Raw genomic sequence first — 25377 nt, forward strand, 5'->3', positions numbered from 1 at the left:
GTTTCTGTAACCTTGATTGAAGGGCAAGTAATGGATGGCTACTCATATTGTTGCTCTTGCTATTCTGGATGGTACTTCATGGATTGTGGGCAGGTTAGAGACCTGATTACCGTGTTGCTACTGGCTGCACAAACTGCCTTGTTTGTTGTCATGCAACAGAGAAAGATATTTTGGCAAGAGGCAAGTCATGTTTTGTTATGTCTGTTATTTTCTCAATACAGCCATCTGCTGAAACCTAGACGTGGTAGGAACAGTTTTGGTCATAACTCTGTCTTGCCTTATGAAATGGTACTGATTTCTACTGCAGCCTTTTGCAAGCAAAAATTTTGGATAAAAATTCAATTAGAATTATACTCTACTCAATTCTATTAGTTAGCTCTCTAGAAATAATCTAGGATCAGAGGACATAATCTCAGAGTAAGTGGGTGCCCATTTAAAATAGAAATGAGGAGGAATTTCTTCTCTCAGAGGGTAGTCAATCTGTGGAATTCTTTACCGCAGAGGGCTGTGGAGGCTGGGTGGTTAAGCAGATTCAAGGCTGAGATAGACAGATTTTTAATCAGTAAGGGAACCAAGGGTTATGGGGAAAAGACAGGAGAGTGGAACTGAGGATTATCAAATCATCCATGATCTTATTGAATGGCGGAGCAGACTTGATGGGCCGAATGGCCTACTTCTGCTCCTTCGTCTTATGGTCTTATTATGGTTATGGTCAATCTATCTTGACATGATTCTGAAATCCAACAGTTGATTGACCTTATGGAAAATGAAACATGATTTTTATGATTAAGTCAGATTATCCACAGAAGAATTATTTTTTGACACTTGAGATTACCTTAGTGCAAGTGAAACAGGTTCCAATCTGTCAGAAATGTCAAAAGTCCTTACCGTTGACCCTCATCAGCCGCACTGTTACTTTGTTCATTTTTCTTCAGGTCTTTCAAGGATGATATCCTGGGAGTACCAGTGCTAGGAGGGAAAAAAGTATCCACTGCTTGGATTACTAGGATAAAAGATTTAAACAATCACTGATGTAAATTTCCAGTCTGTACTTGAACTAATGCCCACTAATTAAACAATGTAACTTAAATTTTAAACTCTCTAAATGAATTAATGAGCTATTAGTGTTCACAGAAGTATATCCCCAAATCCTTTTACGCCATGGTAGCCATGCCTTCAACTGCCTAGGCCCTAAGCTGTGAAATCCTCACTCTAAACCTCTATTGACCTGTTTTCTCCTCCCTCCATAAATATCCTTGAAATCCACCTCTTGGACCAGGCTCTTAGTCACTTCTTCTGCTATCTCCTTCTTTGACTTGGGGTGGAATTTTATGCCAGCGGTATTTTATGGTCCCGCTGAAATCAATGGACTTTTGAGCGACTTGCCACATATTATGGCCCTGCCCCCGTCACGATGGGGCCATAAAATTCCGGCCCTAGTGTCAATTTTTGTCTGATTACATTTTAGTGATGTGCCTTAGTGCTAACAAATGCATGAAGCTGTTGACAGTTTCCAAGGACTTTAGAATATATGTAAGATGTGCAAGATGTTGGCAGAATTGATGCACTCGAGCACAGTGTCTGACTTTAACTAACAATGATCTCACTTGTTGGCAACTTTTACATTCCACCAATGTTTTCCAAATGTCCAACGTCTCCACTTGAGCACAAAGATCACACATAGAGACAAGAAGGCAGCAGGAAAGATTGGTAAACTGTAACCATGGAGAAATTGTGCAAGAGCAGATATCCATAATTGGGCTGACAAAACATGGTTAAACAACTGTACAAGAATCTAAGCTGCGGTTATAGGAACTAAACTATGCAAATAGATTTTCTTCCAAAAACTCATCCAGAAATGATTGCTGATTAGTGTTTTACCAGGAAAAATCCCTTTGAAATACACTATCATATTAAAATTGGTCATATTAATTACTTGCTTGAAATATACTGTTTATGAATAACTGATACATACAGATGCAATATTGTTGCAATAAACTTAGTGGGTAATATTTTTTCTATTAATTAGTCTACACAGCTTACGGTGCACACAAATGATATGGAGTTGTAAATGATAGCAATTTGAGGGAAGGCTTAAGCAATAGGAAAGAGTCAAGCCAAATACAAGGATCCAGATAATTTGGGAAGCGGAGTAGTTGACTTGTAAATGGCATTTTATTTGGACAAATGCATGGTAATGATATTAGGAAATACATAGATGGGAATATAAAGTTAATAGATCTTTGATACAGGATACAACACAAGGGAAGGATCTGGGGCATTGTTGGATAGTTCAGTGATAGAACAATGAGTGGCAGCAAGAAAGAAAGTTAAATTGTACTTGGGATGTATAACCAAAGGAAAAGAGCAAAAATCCTTGAAGGGGTCAATGAGTCTGGCAAGGAACTGATAAAACCACACAGAGTTCAATATAGAATTCTGTCCAGCTTACTATACTAAGGATATCCAGGCATTGGGAACAGTGCAGGAAATAGCAATCAAACCAATCATCTGTTAAGACAATCAGGTCAGGGGTGTGGAAAGCATCAACAATACTGGTCACATGTAGCTAGAAATGGATTCAAAATTTCACTTGAAGCGTTAGGGAATGTAAAATCTACCTGAACTTTTGACGGGGAGGAAATCATTCTTACGGTTTTGAACATCAGCCACAGTCCTCTGTTAGCTTTCAGCCTCGTAACTCACTCTCATACATATGCAATCCAAAACCTAGATACTTAGAAACTGTACTTTAATGATACAAATGGAAAATAACCCTCAGTTTATATCTTGCATAATGAAAAGTGCTACTGAAACTATCAGGTCACCTACAGCTTAGGGTATTGGCACTTCTTTTAATGACACTACTGAATGAAGCAATTAAGATAAAAGGATGGAAATAAACATATCCAACTAGACTAGCTGTACCATTACTGACTGTTTAAATGGTAAGCCCACATACATCAAGAGACAAAGCATTTTACTTCAATTACATCCAGAAAATACTTCCTCTTGCCCAAATACTTAAAACAACTACTGCTAAAATCTTTCCCGCAATCAAAAGGTTAAAAATCTAAAGCAAGCAATAATATAAATGTCCCAATCAACAAGGGTAACAGGATGGCCTCTGATTTTCCCCAGATTTTTGCACTCATAGAAGCAAGCTTTGATATACAACACATGGATTTGTGTACAGAAATAAAAAATGGCCAGAATTTGGTACAAAGTAATGGCGTGTCTAATATAGATGCAGGAATTAGTACATAAATTGTCCAGCAATTTGTGGCGAAGTAATGTGTTGCAAATTGTCATGAATTGTTGTTAGTCTTGCGAAATGGAAGCTCACCATCAATTTCATTGTAAGTTTCAAGATACTGATGCATTCAGGAAGTATTTGTCAATTAAACTTGCTATAGAAAGCTAAGGCTGGTACTTATTAGCACAAGTAAGCTTTTAATAACAAGATTGATGTTTCTGCAAGCCATTCAGCCTCTATTGCTCAGAAATGGTACAGCTGAAACTGAGGTCCCATTCCTGCAGACGGTAAATTGTTCTCAGCAATTTAAAATTTGTCAAAAATTTGCACACAAGCACACTGAATATGTATTTGCTTATAGTATTTCTGACAGCATAACTGACAGCTTTGGCAAGTTGCTCCTGACGCAAGATTTTTAGGTTTTTGTTAACATGGTGTGTGTTGTTATGGACAGAGGGGAGATGGTAGAATGATTCCCCCTTTTTCCACCTCTTGACTGACTGAAGATAGATATGTTTTAGAAGAAAAGCGTTTTAGTCCGAGTGCTGTAACTCTCAAGAACACACAAATGACAGGTTTTCTCGTAAGGTTTTTAAAAAGGATAAATGTTTATTATTCAACACCCAAAATATATTCGCAACAGCACCCATTCACAGACAGACAGACAGACAGACACACACACGTACACACACACACACAAGAAAAGTGATTACAAAAGAGGTAACAGCATTTAGGTCTTAAAAGTTCAAAAATTCACTGTCACACTTGCTTCCTTCAAGATGATGTCTTTACGTTGCAAGCCTGTGATTCCCATTTTGGTCCACAGAAGAAATTGAGGTTGGAGGTTGATGAAGATAGGTTTACAGTGGCAGATTTCTCTGGCTTCACTCCAAGTGGGGTGTCAAGCCTTGTTTGGTTCCTTAAATGGGTAGATTTGGCCAACCCAAATTCTCTGCCTCCTGATGGATTTTAGGCAGGGTCCTGTTCCTTCGGTGGTCTGGAACTCTTCTTCTTTCTTTCTTTCTGCCGCCTGCTCCCCAAAAATGTGTCTTATTAAATGTCCTTTATCAGAAACCTGGTTTCTGTCAATTGACCACAGTAGCTGTTTTTTCATTGTCCCCACAAATGGCCTCTGACATCTTGGCCAATTAACCCATTTACATATCCTTGCGATAGAAAGCGATTCTTCTCACACTCATTCTTTGGAATTCCATTCCCAAGCCAAGAAGGCTGCAAGGCCATTGTGAACAAGTTTCTGTAACTATTTGAATAATGGAAACCATTAATCCACAGGAAAGGTTTGTTGCATTTTAATGCCTTCTCAATGAAATATCCGAGAAGATCACTTACATTGTAATGTAATCCCAGACATGCAGGCTAGCTTCCAGGGTCTTGTGTAGTTTCACATATATTGACAGAAAAGAAAAAAGTCACCTGACATCACAGCTCCATTTTCTTTCAAAAGCAGAGTGTTCATCCTTCATTTTGTTTTATTGTTCAGTTTTCGTAAATCTGAGAGTCCGTATTGCATGAGTGTGACAGTGTGTGAATGTCTATTGTGTGTTTATTTTTTCCTAATGTCCCAGAAGTTTCCTACTTCTATTAGGAGAATACATAATATAAGTGAATATGCATGACAAAGACACTTTTACTACGTGGTTCCAGCTCCCATTTTTAATCCTCTATTTTATATTGTTCATCTGAAAGCATGTTTATTCACCTCTGTGATTAAAGTATAATAATTTTCATAATAAATTTCTGGTTTATTGTGAAGTAGGTTTATGTTGGGTCTGTGTGTGATTTCATTACATTTGGAGTCAAGTAGACTGCAAGTTTGAAATCATCAAAAGAAGCTAGGTGCTTCACATGCTAATGAATAAACATGGATGTTGGCATAGCATGTAAGGTGTGAAGGGAATTTGAATTTTTAGATAAATGAAGAGATTTGGATTTCAAATTTGGACTTACAGCGAGAGTGTGTGAGAGAAACTGCAGGGTCATTTACAGTGAGAGAGTGTGAGAGAAACAGCATGATCATTTTCAGTGAGAGAGTTGAGAGAGAAACAGAGTTGTCATTTCCGGTAAGAGAAATAGTGTGGTCATTTACAGCAAGAGACTGTGAGAGAAACAGCGAGGTCATTTACAACGAGAGAGCGCGAGAGAAACAACGGGGTCATTTACAGCGAAACAGCAGAGTCATTTCCAGGGAGCAAGTGTGAGGGGAGTGGGGCCTTTAACAGAGAGTATGAGAGAAACACCATGGTGATTTACAGCGAGAGAGAGAGGAGCGGGGCCACATATACCGAGAGAGTGTGAGAGAAGTAGCGTGGTCATTTACAGGGAGCGAGTGTGAGACCATTAAAGAGAGCAAGAGGGAAAAGAGCATGGACAGCAGCTGATTGGTGAGTATTTCTAGTCTTTAAAACAAAAGTAAGGTCTTTAGTTTGTGTTTAGATCGCTCATCTTTTTTTTCTCTTTTTCTTAAAGGTAACTTGTTAAATATTAGATCAATACTGGTGTGTATAAAAAAAATTACAATAAAGTGTAAAGAGTGTGGATACTAGAGTAATTAATTAATAAATTGAATAAAATAAATACGGAGATTGTGGATGAACTGGTAGTAATCTTCCAAGAATCCAAAGAAAGCAATGGCAGGACAGGTGATGTGTTGCTGTTGCAACACATGGGAATTGCTGGACATCAAGGTAATCCAGAGGGAACACATCTGTACCAAGCGTTTGCAGCTCGAGGAACTTCGGATCCGAGTTAAGGAACTGGAGTCTGAGCTGCAGACATTGCACCACATGAGCCGGGGGGGGTGGGGGGAATTACCTGGACACTTTGCTCTAGGAGGCAGCCACGCCCCTCAGATTATGTAATTCAAATTTGGTCTGTGATCAGGGACAGGACGGTGTGGCTGCAGCTGAAGCAGGTATGGGGACCCAGGGGATAGCATTCCAGGAGACTCAGCTCCTGCAACTGACCAACAGTTACAAGGTTCTTGCAAACTGTGTGGACGAAAGCGGGGGCTGCAGGGAGGATAAGCTAACTGACCACAGCATGGAGCCATTCAAATGTGGGGAGGAAATGGTAACGTAGTAGTGGTAGGAGACAGTATAATTAGGTGGATAGATACTGTTCTCTGCAGCCATGAGTGTGAGTCCCGAAGGCTGTGTTGCCTGCTTAGTGCCAGGGTCAAGGACATTTCCTCAGGGCTGGAGAGGAGGGAAGGGATCCAGTTATCGTTGACCATGTTGGTGCCAACGATATTGATAGGACTAGAAAGGAGATTCTGCTGAAATAATTTGAACAGTTAGGAGCTAGATTTAAAAGCAGAACCTCTAAGGTAATAATTCTGGGATTGCTACCTGAGCCAAGGGTAAACTGGCACAAGATAAATAAAACCAAGGAGTTAAATGCATGGCTCAGAGATTGGTGTGGGAGGAATTAACCAACCATGGTTAACCAAGGAAGTTAAGGGCGCTGGCACCAGTACTGGGGTAGAAGGGAGCTGTTCCAGTGGGACAGGCTTCACTTGAACCGTGCTGGGACCAGTGTCCTGGCGAACCGAACAACTGGGGCTGTAGAGAGGGCTTTAAACCAAATAGAGAGGGGGCGGGGATGGTTCTGTAAAGGGGATACGTAGGCTTACAAAGCCAAAGGACATGGCAGCCTTGCAGAGCAGCTATTTAGGTAATGATACCCAGAGTGTGACAGGAAGGGACAGAGTGTACAAACATTAAAAAAAAGCAGCAAATAGGGTCAAAGGGGGAAAAACTGGTAAAAACGCAACATTAATGGCTCTTTACTTAAATGCACATAACATTTGGAACAAAATAAATGAATTAACGGCACAAATAGCGGTTAATGGGTGTGATCTTATAGCCATTACGGAGACATGGTTACAAGGAAATCAAAGCTGGGAACTAAGTATTCAGGGGTAGGTGACTTTTTGAAAGGACAGGCAGGAAGGAAAGGGCAGTGGGGTAGCTTTGTTAGTACGAGATGGAATAAGTATGATAACAAGAAAGGATCTTGGATCGGAAGATGTAGAAACCATATCGGTGGAGGTCAGAAATAACATGGGGAAGATGACACTGGTGGGAGTGCTCTCGGTCCCCTGACAGTAGCTATACTGCAGAACAGAGAATAAATTAGGAGATAATGAAGGCATGTAAAAAAGGCAGTACATTAATCATGGGTGACTTTAATCTTCACATAGATTGGGAAAATCAAATTGGCAGAGGTAGACATGAGCAAGAATTCATTGACATAGTATTTGGGACAGTTTCCTAGAACAATATGTTGTGAATCCAACCAGGAATCAAGCTACTTTAGATCTGGTAATGTGTGATGAGGCAGGTTTAATAAATGATCTCAGAGTAAAGGATCCCCTAGGAAACAGTGACCATTATATGGTAGAATTTAGCATTCAGTTTGAGAGTGAGAAACTTGAGTCATAAACAACTGTGCTAAACTTAAAAAAGGGTAATGACAATGGAATAAGAGCAGAGTTGGCCAGACTGGACTGGGAAAGCAGTTTAGCAGAGTAGATAGTTGATGAACAAAGGCAGACGTTTAAGAAAATTGTTCATGACTCTCAACAAAGATATATCCCAGTGAGGAAGAAGGGTTCAAGGAAGGGAATAAACCAACCATGGTTAGCCAAGGATATTAAGAACAGTATAAAAATGAAAGAAAAAACATCCAATGTAGCAAAGGTTAGTGGTAAGCTAGAGGATAGGGAAAGTTTTAAAAACCAACAAAAGATGACCAAAAAAAGGGGGAGAAAATAAACTAAGAGGGTAAACAGCAAGTAATATAAAAATGGACAATAACAGCTTCTTTAAACATATAAAAAGGAAGAGAGAGACCGAAGTGAACATTGACAATGAGGCTGGTGAAATAATAATGGGGAACCAGGAAAGGGCAGAGGAGTTGAATAAACACTTTGCTTCAGTCCTCACGGTAGAAGATACTAATAGCATTCCAAAAATACTAAAGAATCAAGGGGCAAAAGGGGGTGAGGAAACAAATACAATAACTATCGCTGGAGAAAAAGCACTAGGGAAAATAATGGGGCTAAATGCCGATAAGTCCCCTGGGTTGCATCCTAGGATATTAAAGGAAGTAGGTACAAAGATAGTGGATTCACTGGTAGTAATCTTCCAATAATTCTTAGATTCTGGAAAAGCTCCAGAGGATTGGAAAATAGCCAATGTAACATCCTCATTCAAAAAGGGAGGGAGACAAAAACAGATAGCTATCTGCCAGTTAGCTTAACATCTGTCATTGGGAAAATGTTAGTCTATTATAAAGCTATTATAAAGTAATAGCAGAGCATTTAGAAATACATAATCTAATCAAGCAAAGTCAGCATGGCTTCATGAAGGGGAAATTCTTTGAGGAGGTAACAAGCAGGATAGATAAAGGGGAACCAGTAGATGTAATATATTTGGATTTCCAAAAAGCATTCGATAAAGTACCACACATAAGGCTACTTAAAAGATAAAAGCCCATGGTGTTGGGGTAGTATATTTGCATGGCTAGAAGATTGGCTAACTAATAGGAGACAGAGAGTTGGGATATGGGAGACATTTTTGGGATGGCAACCTGTAACTAGTGGAGTGCCACAGGGATCAGTACTGGGGCCTCAAATATTTACAATATATATTAATGACTTAGATGAGGGAAGTGAACGTACTATCATCAAGTTTGCGGATGACACAAAAACAGGTGAGAAGGTAAGTGATGAGGATGACACAAGGAATCTGCAGAGGGATATGGATGGGTTAAGTGAGTGGGCAAAAACTTGGCAGATGGAATATATAGCAGAATTTTCCAACAATTGCACTAGCTGTGGTAGCGGGCGGGTAAAATGGAGTCCAACCCTCCGACGAAAATGGTGGGTTTTCGCCCACCTCATTATTTATTCACTCCACACCTAGAATACTGTGAATCATTTTGATCCCTTTATCTAAGGAAAGATATACTGGCATTGGAAGCAATCCAGAAAAGATTCACTAGGTTGATCCTGGGTATGGAGGGATTTTCTTATGAGGAGAGGTTGAGTAATTTGGGCTGTACTCATTGGAGTTTAGAAGAATGAGAGGCGACCTTATTAAAACATATAAGATTTTTAGGGGATTGATAGGGTAGATGCTGAGAGGTTGTTTTCCCTTGTGGGAGAGTCTAGGACTAGGACCAGACGGCATAATCTCAGAGTAAGGAAGCGGCCACTTGAAAAAGAATTTCTTCTCTCAGAGGGAAATGAATCTGTGGGATTCTTTTCTGCAGAGGGCTGTAGAGGCTGGGTTGTTAAGCATATTCAAGGCTGAGCTAGATTTTTAATTAACAAGGGAATCAAGGGTTATGGTTAAAAAGCAGGAAAGTGGAGTTGAGGATTATCAGATCAGCCATAATCTCACTGAATGGTGGAGCAGACTCAATGGGCCGAATGGCCTACTTCTGCTCTGACATCTTATGGTCAACTGGATCTTAGTCTGTTCACAACTAGCCAAATAAGCAAGGCTAAGGAATGTGTTTATTTTTCCCAAAGTTTATTGACAATATATTGGTAACATGAAAGTTTTTATATTATGAGGAAGATACAGTTTCAAAGACAAATGGAATTTACATATTAAGAGAGAAACATATAAAGGAGAATGAAAGGCTATATGTCAGAAGGCTATGTAAGATCTAACAGGTCTGTGAGAAATAGCCTAAATGAAGCCTCCAGCATTTGTGCTTAAGCCCACTATATAATGAAACTGAAGTTGGAGAAAAGCCATTTGGAATTCCACTGTCAAGTGGTTATTGTATTAACTTGCTGATTCTGTTTTAAATATAAAATCCATTCTGGACTATTGCCTTAAAGGGAGTGTAACTGGGAGTCAAGTTAATTTGAAATTTTAAGAGTTATTATAGTAGTAAGTAATTGTAGTCTTATGTATGTTGCTTGAAATCTTTTATATTTTGTTAATGAATATTTTAATTTAATTTTTAAAATCTCTAAAGGTCTTGGTGGACTTATTACTTCTGAATTCAGTGCATACATCTCATAATAGATAAATTGCAAAACCACCTTGATAGCGCGACCAAGTTTCTCCTGTGGATTTAGTCCACCAGACACACATCATCTGCCACATCATAACATTTTGAACAAAGAGATTGTACAGGTCGTACATTTATCCATGGCTATGATCAATATCTAACAAAAATTATAATCTAATGGTAGGGGGCTTTTCTTCAATACATTTTCCAATCCAAAATGCACTTTTATGTGTCTGCAATATGATTCACCCAATGACAGGGCATTTTTTTAAAACATAACTGAGCATAGATGTCTCACAAAATTGATAGGATCGAATCAGCAGAGAACCACTTTATGAAACACAGCAAAAAAAAATGTTCAAATGAAGCAAATTTAGAAGGACAATAATTATAACTGGACTACTAACAAATCAGCGCTTAGGCCAATTTCTTCTCCAGAGTCAACAAAAGATCATTAGTTAAAGCTAGGTACCATTCAAATCTGGATACTTTTTTTCAGACTGAAAAATTGTTGTTCAGGCCATCAAATTATAAATATGAAATTATAAATGTAGAAATAGATTGGACTGTTGCAATAAAGAGAAAAAAACTCAAACCAAAAGAGGGCTGCAAAAGCCAACTAAAATTTTACAAAGTAGAAGTTTTAAAGAAAACTAAATATACCTTAAAATACTCCTGATATTTCTTACCTATGAACCGCAGGTTTGCAATTAGTACTATTATTAAACTTTGGTGCCTCGTGATGAACCAGTTGATCGTCATCTTCATTCTCATAAAAATTAGCCATTGCCAGCTAGATAAGAAAACAAGATAAAATAATCTAGAAAGGTGCTGTTAGCCTCTAAACAACATGGTACAAATAGAATTTGCTGAAATCAATAGATAGAATATACCTGGAAATTGTATTTCCTTATACTAAATTATACTAAAACCCCACAAAATATAAGCTTTTTCTCAAAGTACATCCCAGTTATAATAAATGATAAGCAGCAAATCTATAAATTCCAATGCACATGGTTCTTTTAAACAACTAATTCTAACCACACCTTAAAAACAATTAGAATTAATATCACAGAAACATTTACATTCAATGTTGTTTGGATAATTGATTTAAAAATAAACATTTACATAGTTATAACATCATTCTGGGTAACTGTTATAGGCTTTTTTTAACATTATATTTGAAGTTAATAAAAAAAACTGAAAATGCTAAAAATATAAACTACTGTAAATCCTCCAGTTAAAGCTACATTTGGAACATACAGAACAGTAAACTTTGTGAAGCTTCTCACTTTTGTTTCTGGTTCTCATTCTGGTATGAATATCAAAAACCTATCACCTAGTTGATGTTTATGATTTCCTACATAGCATATTTACAATTTGGTCAGATCCTCTAGAAATGACTGAGAGAGGAGAGGAAAACAAGGAGTTAAATGAGTTATTATACTTTTGTACATTTCAGTTAAGCAACAGTATTAGCAGATGCTTCACAGCAGGTCACTTACATGCATGTTTAACCAGGGAGCTACTCATGGACTTTTCATTAAACATATCAGATATTGTAGGACACTACATTGACTGAGATGACAGCAAAACAGTCACAGCTTTAAAAAACGCCAAGTTCTGGAAGTCACCTTTGTGTTCAGTCTGTGGTCAGTTTCTTTAATTTTTTAAAAAATGCCAGATGCAGTCACAGAAACATTGAGGTAAAACACTTAAGGAATGAGTGTCCTGCAGTCAACATTGTAGTAAAGCAGGCTGGGAAGTGTATCCTGCAGTCAGCATCGCAATGAAGCATTCTGGGAAGTGTGTCCTGCAGTCAGCATCGTGGTGAAGCAGTCTGGGAAGAGTGTCCTGCAGTCAGCATCATGGTGAAGCAATCTGGGAAGAGTGTCTTGCAGTCAGCATCGCGGTGAAGCAATCTGGGAAGAGTGTCCTGCAGTCAGCATCACGGTGAAGCAGTCTGGGAAGACTGTCCTGCAGTCAGTTCTTGTTGAAAATAACAAGAGTGACATCACAAGACAGTGCGAGAGAGCAGCAGAGAGATCAGAACCAGGGCGAGTGTGGGGAAGTGTCAAAAAGTGACATGAGCAAAAAGGCGAGAGCTGATTGGTGAGTAGTGGCTAAGTGTTTTTCTCTAGTTTAAAATAGATTAAGCTAAGGAAAGGTAAGAGTTCTGATTTTTAATTAAAGTACATAAATAATTTAATGTTTTTTTTATTGTATTTAACTTAAAGGGCATTTTTTTAACTAGAGGCATGGCAAGACAGCTTAGTCCCATGTTACGTACAGCTTGCAAAACGTGGGAAGTCCTAGACACTCCTTACGCTCTGACCGACCACGTGTGCAGGAAGTGCCACCAGCTGCAGCTACTTGAGCTCCGAGTTTCAGAGCTGCAGGTGCTGAGGTTTATCCGCGAGGCTGAGAATTTCGTGGATAACACATTTTTAGACATAGTCACCCCACAGCTTGCAGAAGTGCAGACAGAGAGGGAATGGGTGACTATCAGTCAGAAGAAAGGTGTCAGGCAGGCAGTCAGGAAACCCTCAGGGTGCATCTCGCTTGAGAACCATTTTTGTGTGTTGGAAAACGGTGAGTGACAGTTCCTCTGGGGAGTGCAGCCAGGCTCCTGGCATTGTGAGTGACTCAGATGCATGGGGGGTGGGGGGGTGGGGGGGGGTGGGGGGGAAATAGGGGAAGAGCAATTGTGGTAGGAGACCGTAGACGTGACTCCAGGATGGTAAGTTGCCTCCCTAATGCCAGGGTCAAGGATGTCACTGAATGGCTGCAGGGCATTCAAAAGGGGGAGGGCAAACAGACAGAGATCACGGTACATATTGGTACCAATAACGTTGGTAGGAAGAGGGATGAGGTCCAGCAAGCAGAATTTAGGGAGCTAGGAAGCAGATTTAAAAAAAAGGACCTCAAAGGTAGTAATCTCTAGATTATTTCCGGTGCTAGTGAATATAGACATAGGAGGTTAGTCCAGATGAATGTGTAGCTGCAGAAATGGTGCAGGAGTTGGGCTATAGATTCCTAGGACATTGGGACCGTTTCTGGGGGCGGCGGGACCTGTACAAGGCGGACAGGTTGCACCTGAACCGGAATGGGACCAACATTCTTGCGGGGTGGTTTGCAAGTGCTGTTGGGGAAGGTTTAAACTAACTTGGCAGGGGATGGGAACCTGAGAGGAGGTTCAGCAAGGGGAGGTGCACAGCCAAAATTAGAAGAGAGAGCAAGTGAGTCTGGAAGGCATAGAAATTATAGGTCAGTTAAGGCACAAGGGAGTTTGGCAAGGTTGGATGGTATTTATTTTAATGCAAGGAGTCTGATGAATAAGGTAGATGAGTTGAGGGCACAAATTAACTCATGGAAGTATGATGTCATTGCTGTCACAGAGACATGGTTGAGAGAGGGGCAGGATTGGCAGTTCAATATTCCAGGATATAGGGTCTTCAGGCGAGACAGGGAAGGAGGTAAAAGTGGGGGTATCACAATATTGAGCAAGGAATTACAGCAGTATGGAGGGATGACATCTAAGAAGGCTCCTCAAATGAAGCCATATGGGTAGAACTTAAAAACAAAAAAGGCACAATCACATTGCTGGGAGTGTACTATAGGCCCCCAAACAGTCAGAGAGAAATAGAAGAGCAGATATGTAGGCAAATTTCAGAGAAGTGTAAAAATAATAGGGTAGTAATAGTGGGGGATCTCAACTTCCCCAACATTAACTGGGTTAGTCATAGTGTGATAGGTTTAAAGTGAGCAGAATTCTTAAAATGCATCCAGGAGAGCTTTTTAAGCTAGTATATAGAAGGTCCGACAAGAGAGGGGGCGGTCCTGGACAGAATTTTAGGGAATGAAGCCGGGCAAGTGGTAGAGGTATCAGTGGGGGTACATTGTGCAGATGGTGATCATAACTCCATTAGATTCAAGGTTGTTATGGAAAAGGACAAGGATGGGCTAGAAATCAGAGTTCTAAATTGGAGGAAGGCCAATTTTACTAAGATCAGATATGTTTTGGCCAGAGTGGACTAGGAGCAGCTACTTTTAGGTAAATCTGCATCAGAGCAGTGGGGCTCATGCAAGAAGGAAATAGGGAGAGTACAGTGCCAACATATTCCAGTAAAGATAAAGGGTGGGACCAACAAACCCAGGATGTCGAGGGATATACAGGATTGGATAAAGAGAAAAAGGGAGGCTTATGGCAGATATTGTGGGCTCAAAGCAACAGAAGCCCTAGAGGAGCATAGAATGTGTAAGCGGGAACTTAAAAAGGAAATTAGGAGAGCAAAAAAGGGGGAGAAAAAACATTGGCAGGTAAAATAAAGGAAAATCCAAAGTTATTTTGAGCACATTAAGAGTATGAGGATAACTAGGGAAAGAGTAAGGCCCATTAAGGACCATAGTGGTAATTTGTGTGCGGAGCCGGAAGATGTAGGTAGGGTTCTAAATGAATACTTTGTGTCTATGTTCACAAGTGAGAGGGACGACGTGGGTATGGAAATCAGGCAGAAGGACTGTGATATAATTGAAGAAATTAGCATAGAAAGGGAGGAGGTTCTAAGTGGTCTGGCAGGTTTAAAAGTAGATAAATCTCCAAGCCCGCATGAAATGTATCCCAGGGAGGAGATAGCAGAGGTGCTGGCAATAATTTTCAATACCTTTCTGGCCACAGGAGAGGTGCCAAAGGACTGGAAGACAGCCAATGTGGTACCGTTATTCAAGAAGGGAGGAAGGAATAAACCAGGGAACTACAGGCCAGTCAGTCTAACCTCAGAGGTGGGGAAACTATTGGAAGCAATTCTGAGGGACAGAATTAATCTACATTTGGAGAGGCAGAGATTAATCAAGGACAGTCAGCATGGTTTTGTTAAGGGGAGATCATGTCTGACCAATTTGATTGAATTTTTCGAAGAGGTGACCAGGTGTGTAAATGAGGGCAATGCATTTGATGGAGTCTACTTGGACTTCAGCAAGGCTTTTGATAAGGTCCCGCATGGGAGACTGATAACGAAGGTAAGAGCCCATGGGATCCAAGGCAATTTGGCAAATTGGATCCAGAATTGGCCGAAATGCAGGACGCAGAGGATGATGGTCGAGGGGTATTTTTGTGACTGGATGCCATTGTCCAGTGGGGTTTCACAGGGATTGGTGTTGGGTCCCTTGCTGTTTGTGGTGTATTTAAACAATTTAGACTTGAATGTAGGAGGGTTGATCAGTAAGTTCACAGATGACATGAAAATTGATGGGGTGGTAAATAGTGAGGAGGATAGCCTCAGATTACTGGAGGATATTACAAGGCTGGTCAGATGGGCTGATCAATGGCAAATGGAATTGAATCCAGATAAGTGTGAGGTGATGCACTTGGGCAGGGCAAACAAGGCACGGGAATACATGATGAATGTAGGACCCTGGGAAGTACTGAGGATCAGAGGGACCTTGGTGTGCATGTCCACCTGTCCCTTAAACTAGCAGGACAGGTAGATAAGGTGGTTAAAAAGGCATAAGGGATACTTGCCTTTATTAACCGAGGCACAGAATATAAGTGCAGGGAGGTTATGCTGCAACTGTATAAAACGCTGGTTAGGCCACAGCTAGAGTATTGCATGCAGTTCTGGAATCTGCGTTATAGGAAGGATGTGATTGCACTGGAGAGGGTGCAGAGGAGATTTACCAGGATGTTGCCTGGGCTGGAGAGTTTTAGTTATGAGGAGAGATTGGATGGACTGGGGTTATTTTCCTTGGAGCAGAGGAGATTGAGGGGGACAAATTATGATGGACATAGGGTAGATAGGAAGGAACTTTTCCCCTTGGTGGCGGGATCAATAAACAGGGGGCATAGATTTAAAATAGGGGGCAGGAGGTTTAGAGGGTGTGTGAGGAAGAATTTTTTCACCCAGAAGGTGGCGGGAATCTGGAACTCACTGCCTGAAAGAGTGGTAGAGGCAGAAACTTTCATAAAATTTAATAAATATTTGGATGTGCACTTGCGATGCCATGGCATACAAGGCTATGGGCTTAGTGCTGGAAAATGGGATTAGAATAGTTAGGTAATTGTTTGACCGGTGCAGACTCGATGGGCCGAAGGGCCTTTTTTCTGTGCTGAAGACCTCTATGACTTAAGCATTAACAGGAAATCTCATCTTTTAATGCCCAGATGTCAATCAATGTTTTTCGTTTCTGTCAAATACCGTGCAGTTCTGTTGTATTTATATTGTCTTACATCTGCCAGACATGTTTGAAAATGCTTTGTGTGTAAGGAACTAATTTGAAGTGCCAAAATTGTTTTTGTAAATAAATCTCAGCGTAGACTTCCCTCACATTTTAAAGTCATATTTGAAAAAATCATCAAACAATGAAATAACAAAAAACATAAACCAAGGGCAACAAAAAAATCTCCTGTCAACTCATCCACAATAAATATTAACTTTGCTGTGTTTTCTTTTACCCGATCCTCCACAGTATAAGTACAGTGTCTTGGAAAAAAAATCCTAATTTATCATTTTGTCATTGAAGCATTTCCCATGGAGTGAGAAAGTAGATGAAATAAAGCCTTATAACACAGATGATTAAATATCTAACCATTATATTATTTTCACCAAACCCAGGTTACAGCCACAAATCAAAATTTTAAAAAATTTAGTAGACGTTTTATTGACTTACTAAATTGAGTCTTGTAACTATTCTATCAAAGAAGGGAGGAGTTTGACACTACAATTTAGTTTATAAATTAGCTTTAACATAGAAATTGTCCCAAGAGCTTCAAAATGAGGAAAAGGTGTTGGCAACAAACTTTTGCAGAAGGGTTAGAAGAAGTGACCAAAAGATTAGTTGAAGGGATGTGCTTTGAAAAGGCATTTAAAACTGGGGAGTGAAATAGAAGGGGTAAAGGGTTTGGGACAGATTTCCACCAAGTTGGACTGAGGCACCTGAAAAGTTTACCACCAAATGTGGAAGAGAGCAGGGGTGCACAGGAGGCCATAGCAATGGTCATAAAGCAGGAGAAAACTGTGTAATTGAAAATGAGGATTTTGTGTTCAATCCACTGTAGGCAGGTAACCAATAGAGCAATGGGAAGAGAGGTGCTGGGTAAATGAGGCTTTGTAAGGCACAGCATGCAAGCAGCAGAACATTGGGCAATTTGGAATTTATGGACAGTGATGGTCAAGAAAAGCCATTGGAGAATTCTCCCTTTTCCTACGTGGAGACTTAAGTGTTGCAGCAGCAGTGAGGCTAACATTGGAATGGAGGCAGATAATGCTGCAGGAGTGGAAAAGCAATCTTGGTAGTGGATAGCATATAGAGTTTGAAACTCAGATCTGTGTCTAACAGATTGCTGAGACTGCAAGCTGATTCGATTTCTCACTCAGGTTGAACCAAAGAGGAGAATCAATCAAAGGTTAGGGTGCAGAGATTTTAGTTGGGGCCAAAAATTATAATTATTCTCCCTGATGTTCAATTGTGGAAATTCTGACTCATCCATAACAATGTCAGACAGAAAATCTTGACAGTATGGAGATGATTATGCAATTGAAGGAACTGGGGGAGAAAGTAGAGTTGGGTATCATCAGTATACAAAAACAGAAAATGCTGGAAAAACTCAGCAAGTCTGACAGCATCTGTGGAGAGAGAAACAGAGTCTATGCCCCGAGTCCGTATGACTCTTATCCAAATGTTCTACTTCTTCAGTCATACGGACTCGGGGTGTCGACTCTGTTTCTCTCTCCACAGATGCTGTCAGACCTGCTGAATTTTTTTCCAGCATTTTCTGTTTTGGTTTCAGGTTTCCAGCATCTGCAATATTTTGCTTTTATCATCAGTATACACATTGGAGGTAACTTCATGTTAACAAATAAGTAATTAAAGGATATGAGAAAGAGAAGCTGATTTATAGGAAACACCAGAGGTGACAAAGCAGCAACTAGGGGAGTCAATACTGGAGATGTATTGCAACAATGCGGAGTGGTTTAATGCATGGGAAGTTGCACATATGTTGATTATACAGGAAAGACAATAGACGAAGTCTGCATGATTGACCATGTCCAATTCCCCCAGAAGGTTAAGAAGAAATGATGAATCAGGCACAGATGTCATTGGTGACTTTTGCCTGGACAACCCCTATGCTGTGGACAAGGCAGAGCTAAAGGGATTCAAATAGTAATGGTGGGAGAGGTAAGGGCATAGGTGGGAGGTAATGGCATACTCATGGAAGTTGGACAAGTGGAGGAATTAGAGCTTGGGCAGTAGTTGGAAGGGACAATAAGTTTAAGAGTGAGCTTTGGACAGAGTGTGGTAATAGTTTTTCCAGGGTTACATTAGGGGAAAATTTTGGAAGAATTGAACCATCATTCTAGCAAAAAGAGATCTAGATGAAAAGTCACAAACCTAATACATCAGAGCAGGAGCTCTTCCTGTTGATAACAGTAATTAGTAATGGAGAGAGGTTTGGTGAAGAAGAAAGTAAGTAAATTAGTTTCATTCTTAAGTTTTGGTTGTTTGACTTTCCTTATAAAATTCTACTATCTAATATTTACTTAGCATTGATAAAACTGTTTCTATGGGTAAATAAAAATTCTATATTCACACCCTTAAACTTCAGCTAACTAAAGAAGAAAAAAGACACACACACACAGAGGTATACCAATGCATTTAGAAGAAAAATAATGAATGTAGGTAGAGGTTCCATTGTATTCAATCAGATTTACAGTTTTGAATGCATCTCCAAATGTGACATTTTGTCAAATTTCCCTTTTATATTGTCTCGTTACTTGTTTCACATACGTTCAATAAGTGTTAAAAAATTTATAATATGAAAACAGAAAATGCTGGAAAAACTCAGCAGGTCTGGCAGCAAATGTTGAAAGAAACAGAGTTAACGTTTTGAATCCAATACAACTCTTCTTAGGAACTGAAGAGAGGTAGAAACGTAATTACCTGGAAAAACTCAGCAGGTCTGGCAGCATCGGCGGAGAAGAAAAGAGTTGACGTTTCGAGTCCTCATGACCCTTCGACAGTTCTGTCGAAGGGTCATGAGGACTCGAAACGTCAACTCTTTTCTTCTCCGCCTATGCTGCCAGACCTGCTGAGTTTTTCCAGGTAATTCTGTTTTTGTTTTGGATTTCCAGCATCCGCAGTTTTTTTGTTTTTATATAGAGGTAGAAACGTGATGGGTTTGAGAAACAAAGTGATTTGTACCTCTCTCCAGTTCTGAAGAAGTCTTATTGAACTCGAAATGTTAACCCTGTTTCTCTCTCCACAGATGCTGCCAGGCCTGCTGAGTTTTTCCAGCATTTTCTGTTTATATTTCAGATTTCCAGCATCCGCAGTTTTTTGCTTTTATTTTAATAAATTTATAGCTCTTTTAACTTGTAGTTTCTATGTGAAACATCACAATGTCCTGAACATTGCGTTTTCGTTATGAGGAGCAATGTTAAATGCTTAATACCCAAATTAAAAAATCTAAAGATACAGCGGATTCATATTTAATTCAGTGCTCTAAATTTCATTCGTAATTATATTACAGTAATTAACAGGTTTCTCGTTGCAATACAAATGGATAAAACACAAGTTATAAGCCCTCCAAGTCTGGACTAACATTAAATGGAAACTTCAAATTGCACATAAAATCCATTAATTCTAATAATACACCAAAGTATTGGATGCCACTTATGAAGGTTGTATTATTTGGGAACTAGTTCAATATATATTTTCTATCACACCGTGACTATTATCTACCTATTTTTTTTTAAAATTACACCTGCTTGCATTTCCTGTCAGTATTTCGACTGATATATTCTCATGTTCATAATGGAAACTGCAAATGAGATACCAGCCTTTGCATGAGTACAAATAAAACATGACATATTTACATAGTTTACAAGTAGGAATTTAGAACAGAAATATTGAAATATGAACAAAATATAAAATAAAATGGGGACCAAATTATATTTGCATGCTCTGGACCAAATGACCTGGATTTTGCAGTAAAAATAATGGTGAGGTTTTCACTGCAAAAAGAGTAAATCAGACAGTAACTTATGCTGATTGCACACGCATAAACACTTAACTCAGAAAGTTGCTGTCTGATTTGCCCTGCTCCTTCAGAAGCTTTGCTTTCCCAATACCTCGCCGAGAGACTCAGTATTTAAATATGTGTAATGATGATAAGTTTGAGTACTTAAGTGATAGCTAGCCCAGGAAGCCAGAAGATGTTAGAGCTTGTACATTCAAAGTGTAAGTGAATTTTTAATGGCATGGTAAGTCTGAAGTACTGCCAAGCAATCTCTCTGCCACTGAAAATTAACTTTTACAAGTGTGGTGTCCAATTCTTTAAGATTTTAATTATTGTTAGAAATTCTTTTTAAAATGTAAGAATTTAATTAACTTTCTTGACATTTTCATTGTCCCTTTTATCTCAATCATCTTTTCCTCTTTTATTTTCCTTTCTGTACATTTAAATTAACTTACTTACTACTATAACTTACATTTCCTGGTTCAAACTCTGCAGCCTGGTTATTAAACAGAGCAGGTTATATAGGCAAACAGGGCCAGGGGAGAATGCTTTGGACAGCAGTATGGGAAGTCCAGGTTACCGCACATGCTGTGGACCTTTAAATCCATAGCTCACATATTTTAGCCTGGGCAATTTCCCAGCCTGGAAATCAGCCTGACTGATAAGAATGGCTTCCAGTCAGGTACAGAACAATCCGAAGCAGGGAGGTCCAATCCATGAACTGGAGGTGGGAGGAAAAATTGTTACCCAACCCAGTGTCTTTGTATGGGACAAGGTCTGATTGGTAGTATCAGGACGGAGATGTGAATGCAAGCTTGGACGTTTGGTGGGGGCGAGTGCTCCTACTCCTCCTCCCTGGCCCACGTGGTTTACTATAAAGGCCTCCGAGGTTGTGCTTGCCTCCTTTGAACAACCAGAATTCCCAAAGACTTGGAAGTCTAATAGGCCACATTTAAACCTGTAAAATAGGTTAAATCAGAGCTACCTGTCTCTTTTAAATATTTAAACTACCAACTTTTCTCCTGAGAGTAGGGAGACTGCCCAACACTTGGCCTCCCTCCTTTAAACCCAGAAATGGGCGGGTTGCAGATTATTACATTTTTTACCTCTGACCTAACCCACCTGTATTAAGGTGTTAAAATCCAGTCCAGTATGTCTCAGTGAGGATTCTTCAATTTGATTGATTAAGAAGTTACACACACCACAGATCCCCTGAAGAGTGTGCCATGCTGAACTGGATTTACAATCATCCCAACTTTTGGAATAAAAGCCCATATAAAGTCTGTGATCAAGTGAAAGTGTAATCAATGGTTGGTGCTCTTTGTTCATTGTTGCAACCCAGGTCATTGTCACTGGTCTCAAACATAAGAAATAGGAGTGGAGTAGGTCATGCATCCCCTGGAGCCTGCTCCGCCATTCAGTAATATCATAGCTGCTGTGATCTTAACCTTAACTCCACTTTCCTATCTGTTTCCCATAAATCTTGACTCCCCTATAGCTCAAAAATCCTTCTATCTCAGCCTTGAACATATTCAATAACTCAGCCTCCACATCTCTGTGGTAGATAATTTCAAAGATTCACAAACCTCAATAAAGAAATTTCTCATCTACATGGCAACATAGAAAATAGGCGTGGATCATTCGGCCCTTCAAACCTGCTCTGCCATTCAATATGATCATGGCTGACCCTCTATCTCAACATCATACTCCTGCTCTCTCCACATACCCCTTATTACCTTTAAAAAGCCCCCTTAGAATCTTATATGCTTCCATATGATTATCTCTCACTCTTCTACACTCCAATGAGTGTATGCTCAATCTTTCCTCCTAAAACCCTTCATCCAGGAAATCAATCAACTGAACCTTTGCTGAACTGCTTCCAATGCAAAAATATCCCTCAATAAAAACAAAGTATTGGAAAAACTCAGCTATTCTGGCAGCATCCGGGGAGAGAGAAACAGAGTTAACATTTTGAGCCTATTGTGACTCTTCTTCAGAACTCATGTCGGATGAAGGGCCCAATTTTAACTCTGCGTAAGTGAACTGATTTTGGGTGAGCTAAAATCAGCCCTCAACTTGTTAAAATACAATTTTACGTTATTCCCATATTTTGGCATTGGTCTTTTTTATTTAATAATACATACCAATTAATTGTATTAATCAACAAACTTCAATTTATGTAATGTATATTGTGCTATCATTATACTCATAACAGGACAGTAAATCATGTGAAACTAGGCTAACATTTAGTTTCAGTTTTTGAGCGTCAAATAAGATAAATGTGTCAGGACAAGTACATAACACAGCACAAAAGCAAAATATTGAAAATGGTGGAAATATGAAATTAAAACTGAAAGTGCTGGAAACATTCAGGTTGGCAGCACCTGTAAAAGGTCATTGACCTGAAATGTTAACTCTATTTCTCTCTCCACAGATGCTATCTGACCTACTGAGCATTTCCAGCATTTTTTGTTTTTTTTATTAAAGGATACTTAGAGTGGTTTAAGTGCTATTCAGGACTGTGATGCTAGCCTGCTAATTCTCAAATACACCATGATCTTGGTACTACTGAGCAAGATCTTCAGACAGTGAAATGTTCCCATGATTTTGATTGGTTCCTGGGAAATTTGAACGAACAATTTTTCTGTACTGGCTACTTTACATGTGACAGAAGATTAAACAATACACAAATATATTGAAAATGTGTAGGCTTGTAGTAAACTGCACAGATTTCAGCATTAATATAGAAGAGGATTTTTACTTTTATTGATGAGATACACTCTGAAAAGCAGTAATAAATCACGATTTTTAAAATCCATTTTAATTAAACAAACTGTGACATGAAGCAAACCCTAAGTTGTCCAAAAACAATCTGCCAAGGCACATGCACAGTCAACAGAAGAGGCTAGTAATCTAGTGAGCTAGATTTCTACCAGAAAAAGGAATGCTACTTAAACTGTTGATCCAAAAGGACCATAAAGGGTACAATAGATAGGAATGCAAATAATAATGGGACAGATTTGTTGTAGAAATATCAGTAATGCTAATGCTAACAGTAACTTCAAGTGACTGCATATGCACAGTTAAATGCAGAAATCTGGAAAGTGCTATCCGAGAAGCAATGCTCCTCCAAATGATGCCTGGAAATGGCATCTAATTCTGCATTCAAATACTTTGAAAAGTGGGAAATTGATGTACTTACATAAAATATCAACTAAACTCGCCCAAAAAAGTTACAGCTTGTCCATTCCAATGCAAGTACTTTTTAATGTTGTGTTAAGTCATAATTATTGTCAAACAATCTTGGTGGCAGTAAAAAATTAAGTTTGTGTGAATACTTTAATTATTGTTGGAGTTTAAAAATAAAAGTACTTTTAAAAAATTGTCTCTTATTTCTCGGTTATGGAAATACACATTGCTGGCCCACAGGCTCCAGGTGGCCTGTCATTTTGGATAGTTGGCTGACAGGAACTTCCAGTGTAAAGGCCCATAGAAAGTCTTCGGGCAAGTGCATCGAAGGGCTGCTGCTGTTCGTTCCCCACTCAAAGCAAAATCCATCTTATTATCTGCTTTACAATGTTGAGAATAATGGTCCCCTAGGATCGACAGTTGAAGTAGCATTTCTTTCTCTGGTAGAACTCTAGCACACTATATTACTGGCCTCTTCTTTCCTTGTTCCTTGGCAGATTGTTTTTGGACAGCTTGTTTGTGGTCAACAACGAAGGAGCAGCGGTTGCCATTGATTACACTGGCACTTCATGCTGATAGTCTCACCGTTATTTTCACTGGAAAATCTGGAGTACTGTAAGGACATCTCTCCAATTTCTGAAACCACTGGGATTGCATGCACTGAGGAAAATCCCATGTATTGTCTCCATAAAATCCCGAGAAAGAAACATTTACACCAGCAACAAGAAAGATAAATTAAATTGTACTACGATAGCAGTGTTTAGCAATATTAATCACGTTCCCTTTTCGAGCATTTGATCCATTACCTTGTTAATCAGCACAAAAATGGGGGAGTAAATGTCCGGTAGTATCGGTACTAGTACCATAATCACACGATCATCGCCAATTGTTGTGTTTATCAGAGGAAGTAATGGATCAAAATGATGGAAAAGGAAACGTTTTCTCTTTCAACCGTCAGGCCCTGGTCGGTCAGATGCGACAGGGTGATTCATTATAATTCAGCCCAGATTCTCAGGGGTGTCGGCACTGCTCCACCGGCAGGAAAGTCCTCATCCACATCAGTGAGTTATTAACACTGGGATAGTGGAGCTAGAGGCAGCCAGGAGGCTGCACCGACCTCAGGGAGCTACCTGGCGACTGGAATACCCGCCGGGATCAGGAATCTGTCGCGGCCTCGAGATCATCTTAACAAAAACTCGACAAGAATCAACACCCCGAGAGCGACTCCATCACCTGCACATCCCATCCGGCCGCCTCCAGCTGAGCCCGGGCCCGTTCCTCCACCGCCCCCGTTAACCGCACCAACTGCCGTATCCTTTCCTCCCGCTCAGCCCCATCCGCCATCTTCCCACGGCCGCCGCCGGTTCCCCCTCCGTCGCTTCCGGTCCTCCCGCCACTGCTTCCGGTCCTCCCGCCGTTGCTTCCGGTTCACGCCTTCGCTTCCGGTCCACTCAACTATTTCCGGTCCTCCCGCCGCTGTTTCCGCCTGGCGCACTAGCTCAGGATTTGGTTGTTTGCAGCTTGGTTTCTGCTTCCCTAAACTGGACTAAGTTGCAGCTGAAGATAGCATAAATCTGGAAGAGGAAAAACTAATGGCAGCTGATCACCCTGTACTAACTCTGAGGGTGTAATTCTCTTTCGCATCTTCCCTCATTCCCATCTTTCAGATACGCTATCATCTCCCCCCAGGCAAATAGCCTCCCCTCACAAACGACAACATCCCCTGCTAGGTGAACAAGAAAAGGTCACTGGGCATCTTCAACTCCCTTGTACCTCCAGATTCCTTTAATGTGTGTTGCCTACCAAATCATTGCCCATATTTCCTGCAACTCAATGTTTTAAGCTCACCAATCAGGTTTCTGCC

At 40.0% G+C, this 25377-nt stretch overlaps 1 protein-coding gene across 2 annotated transcripts in view; it reads right to left on the reverse strand.

Annotated features, from left to right (window-relative positions):
* The window catches only part of LOC121278972 (NSFL1 cofactor p47-like), a 44763-nt gene extending 19851 nt beyond the window's left edge, over positions 1–24912 (reverse strand). For both annotated transcript variants that reach the window (XM_041189608.1, XM_041189606.1), the window contains exons 1-3: positions 24747–24912; positions 10999–11102; positions 889–969 (exon numbers count right to left, since the gene is read on the reverse strand). In XM_041189608.1, the coding sequence (XP_041045542.1) occupies positions 889–969; positions 10999–11102; positions 24747–24857 (296 nt within the window). In that variant the 5' untranslated portion in view covers positions 24858–24912. The remainder of the gene's footprint in view (positions 1–888; positions 970–10998; positions 11103–24746) is intronic.
* Positions 24913–25377: the final 465 nt, after the last annotated feature.

This window comes from Carcharodon carcharias, chromosome 6 (genome assembly GCF_017639515.1).
Source record: "Carcharodon carcharias isolate sCarCar2 chromosome 6, sCarCar2.pri, whole genome shotgun sequence".
Classification (NCBI taxonomy): Eukaryota; Metazoa; Chordata; class Chondrichthyes; order Lamniformes; family Lamnidae; genus Carcharodon; species Carcharodon carcharias.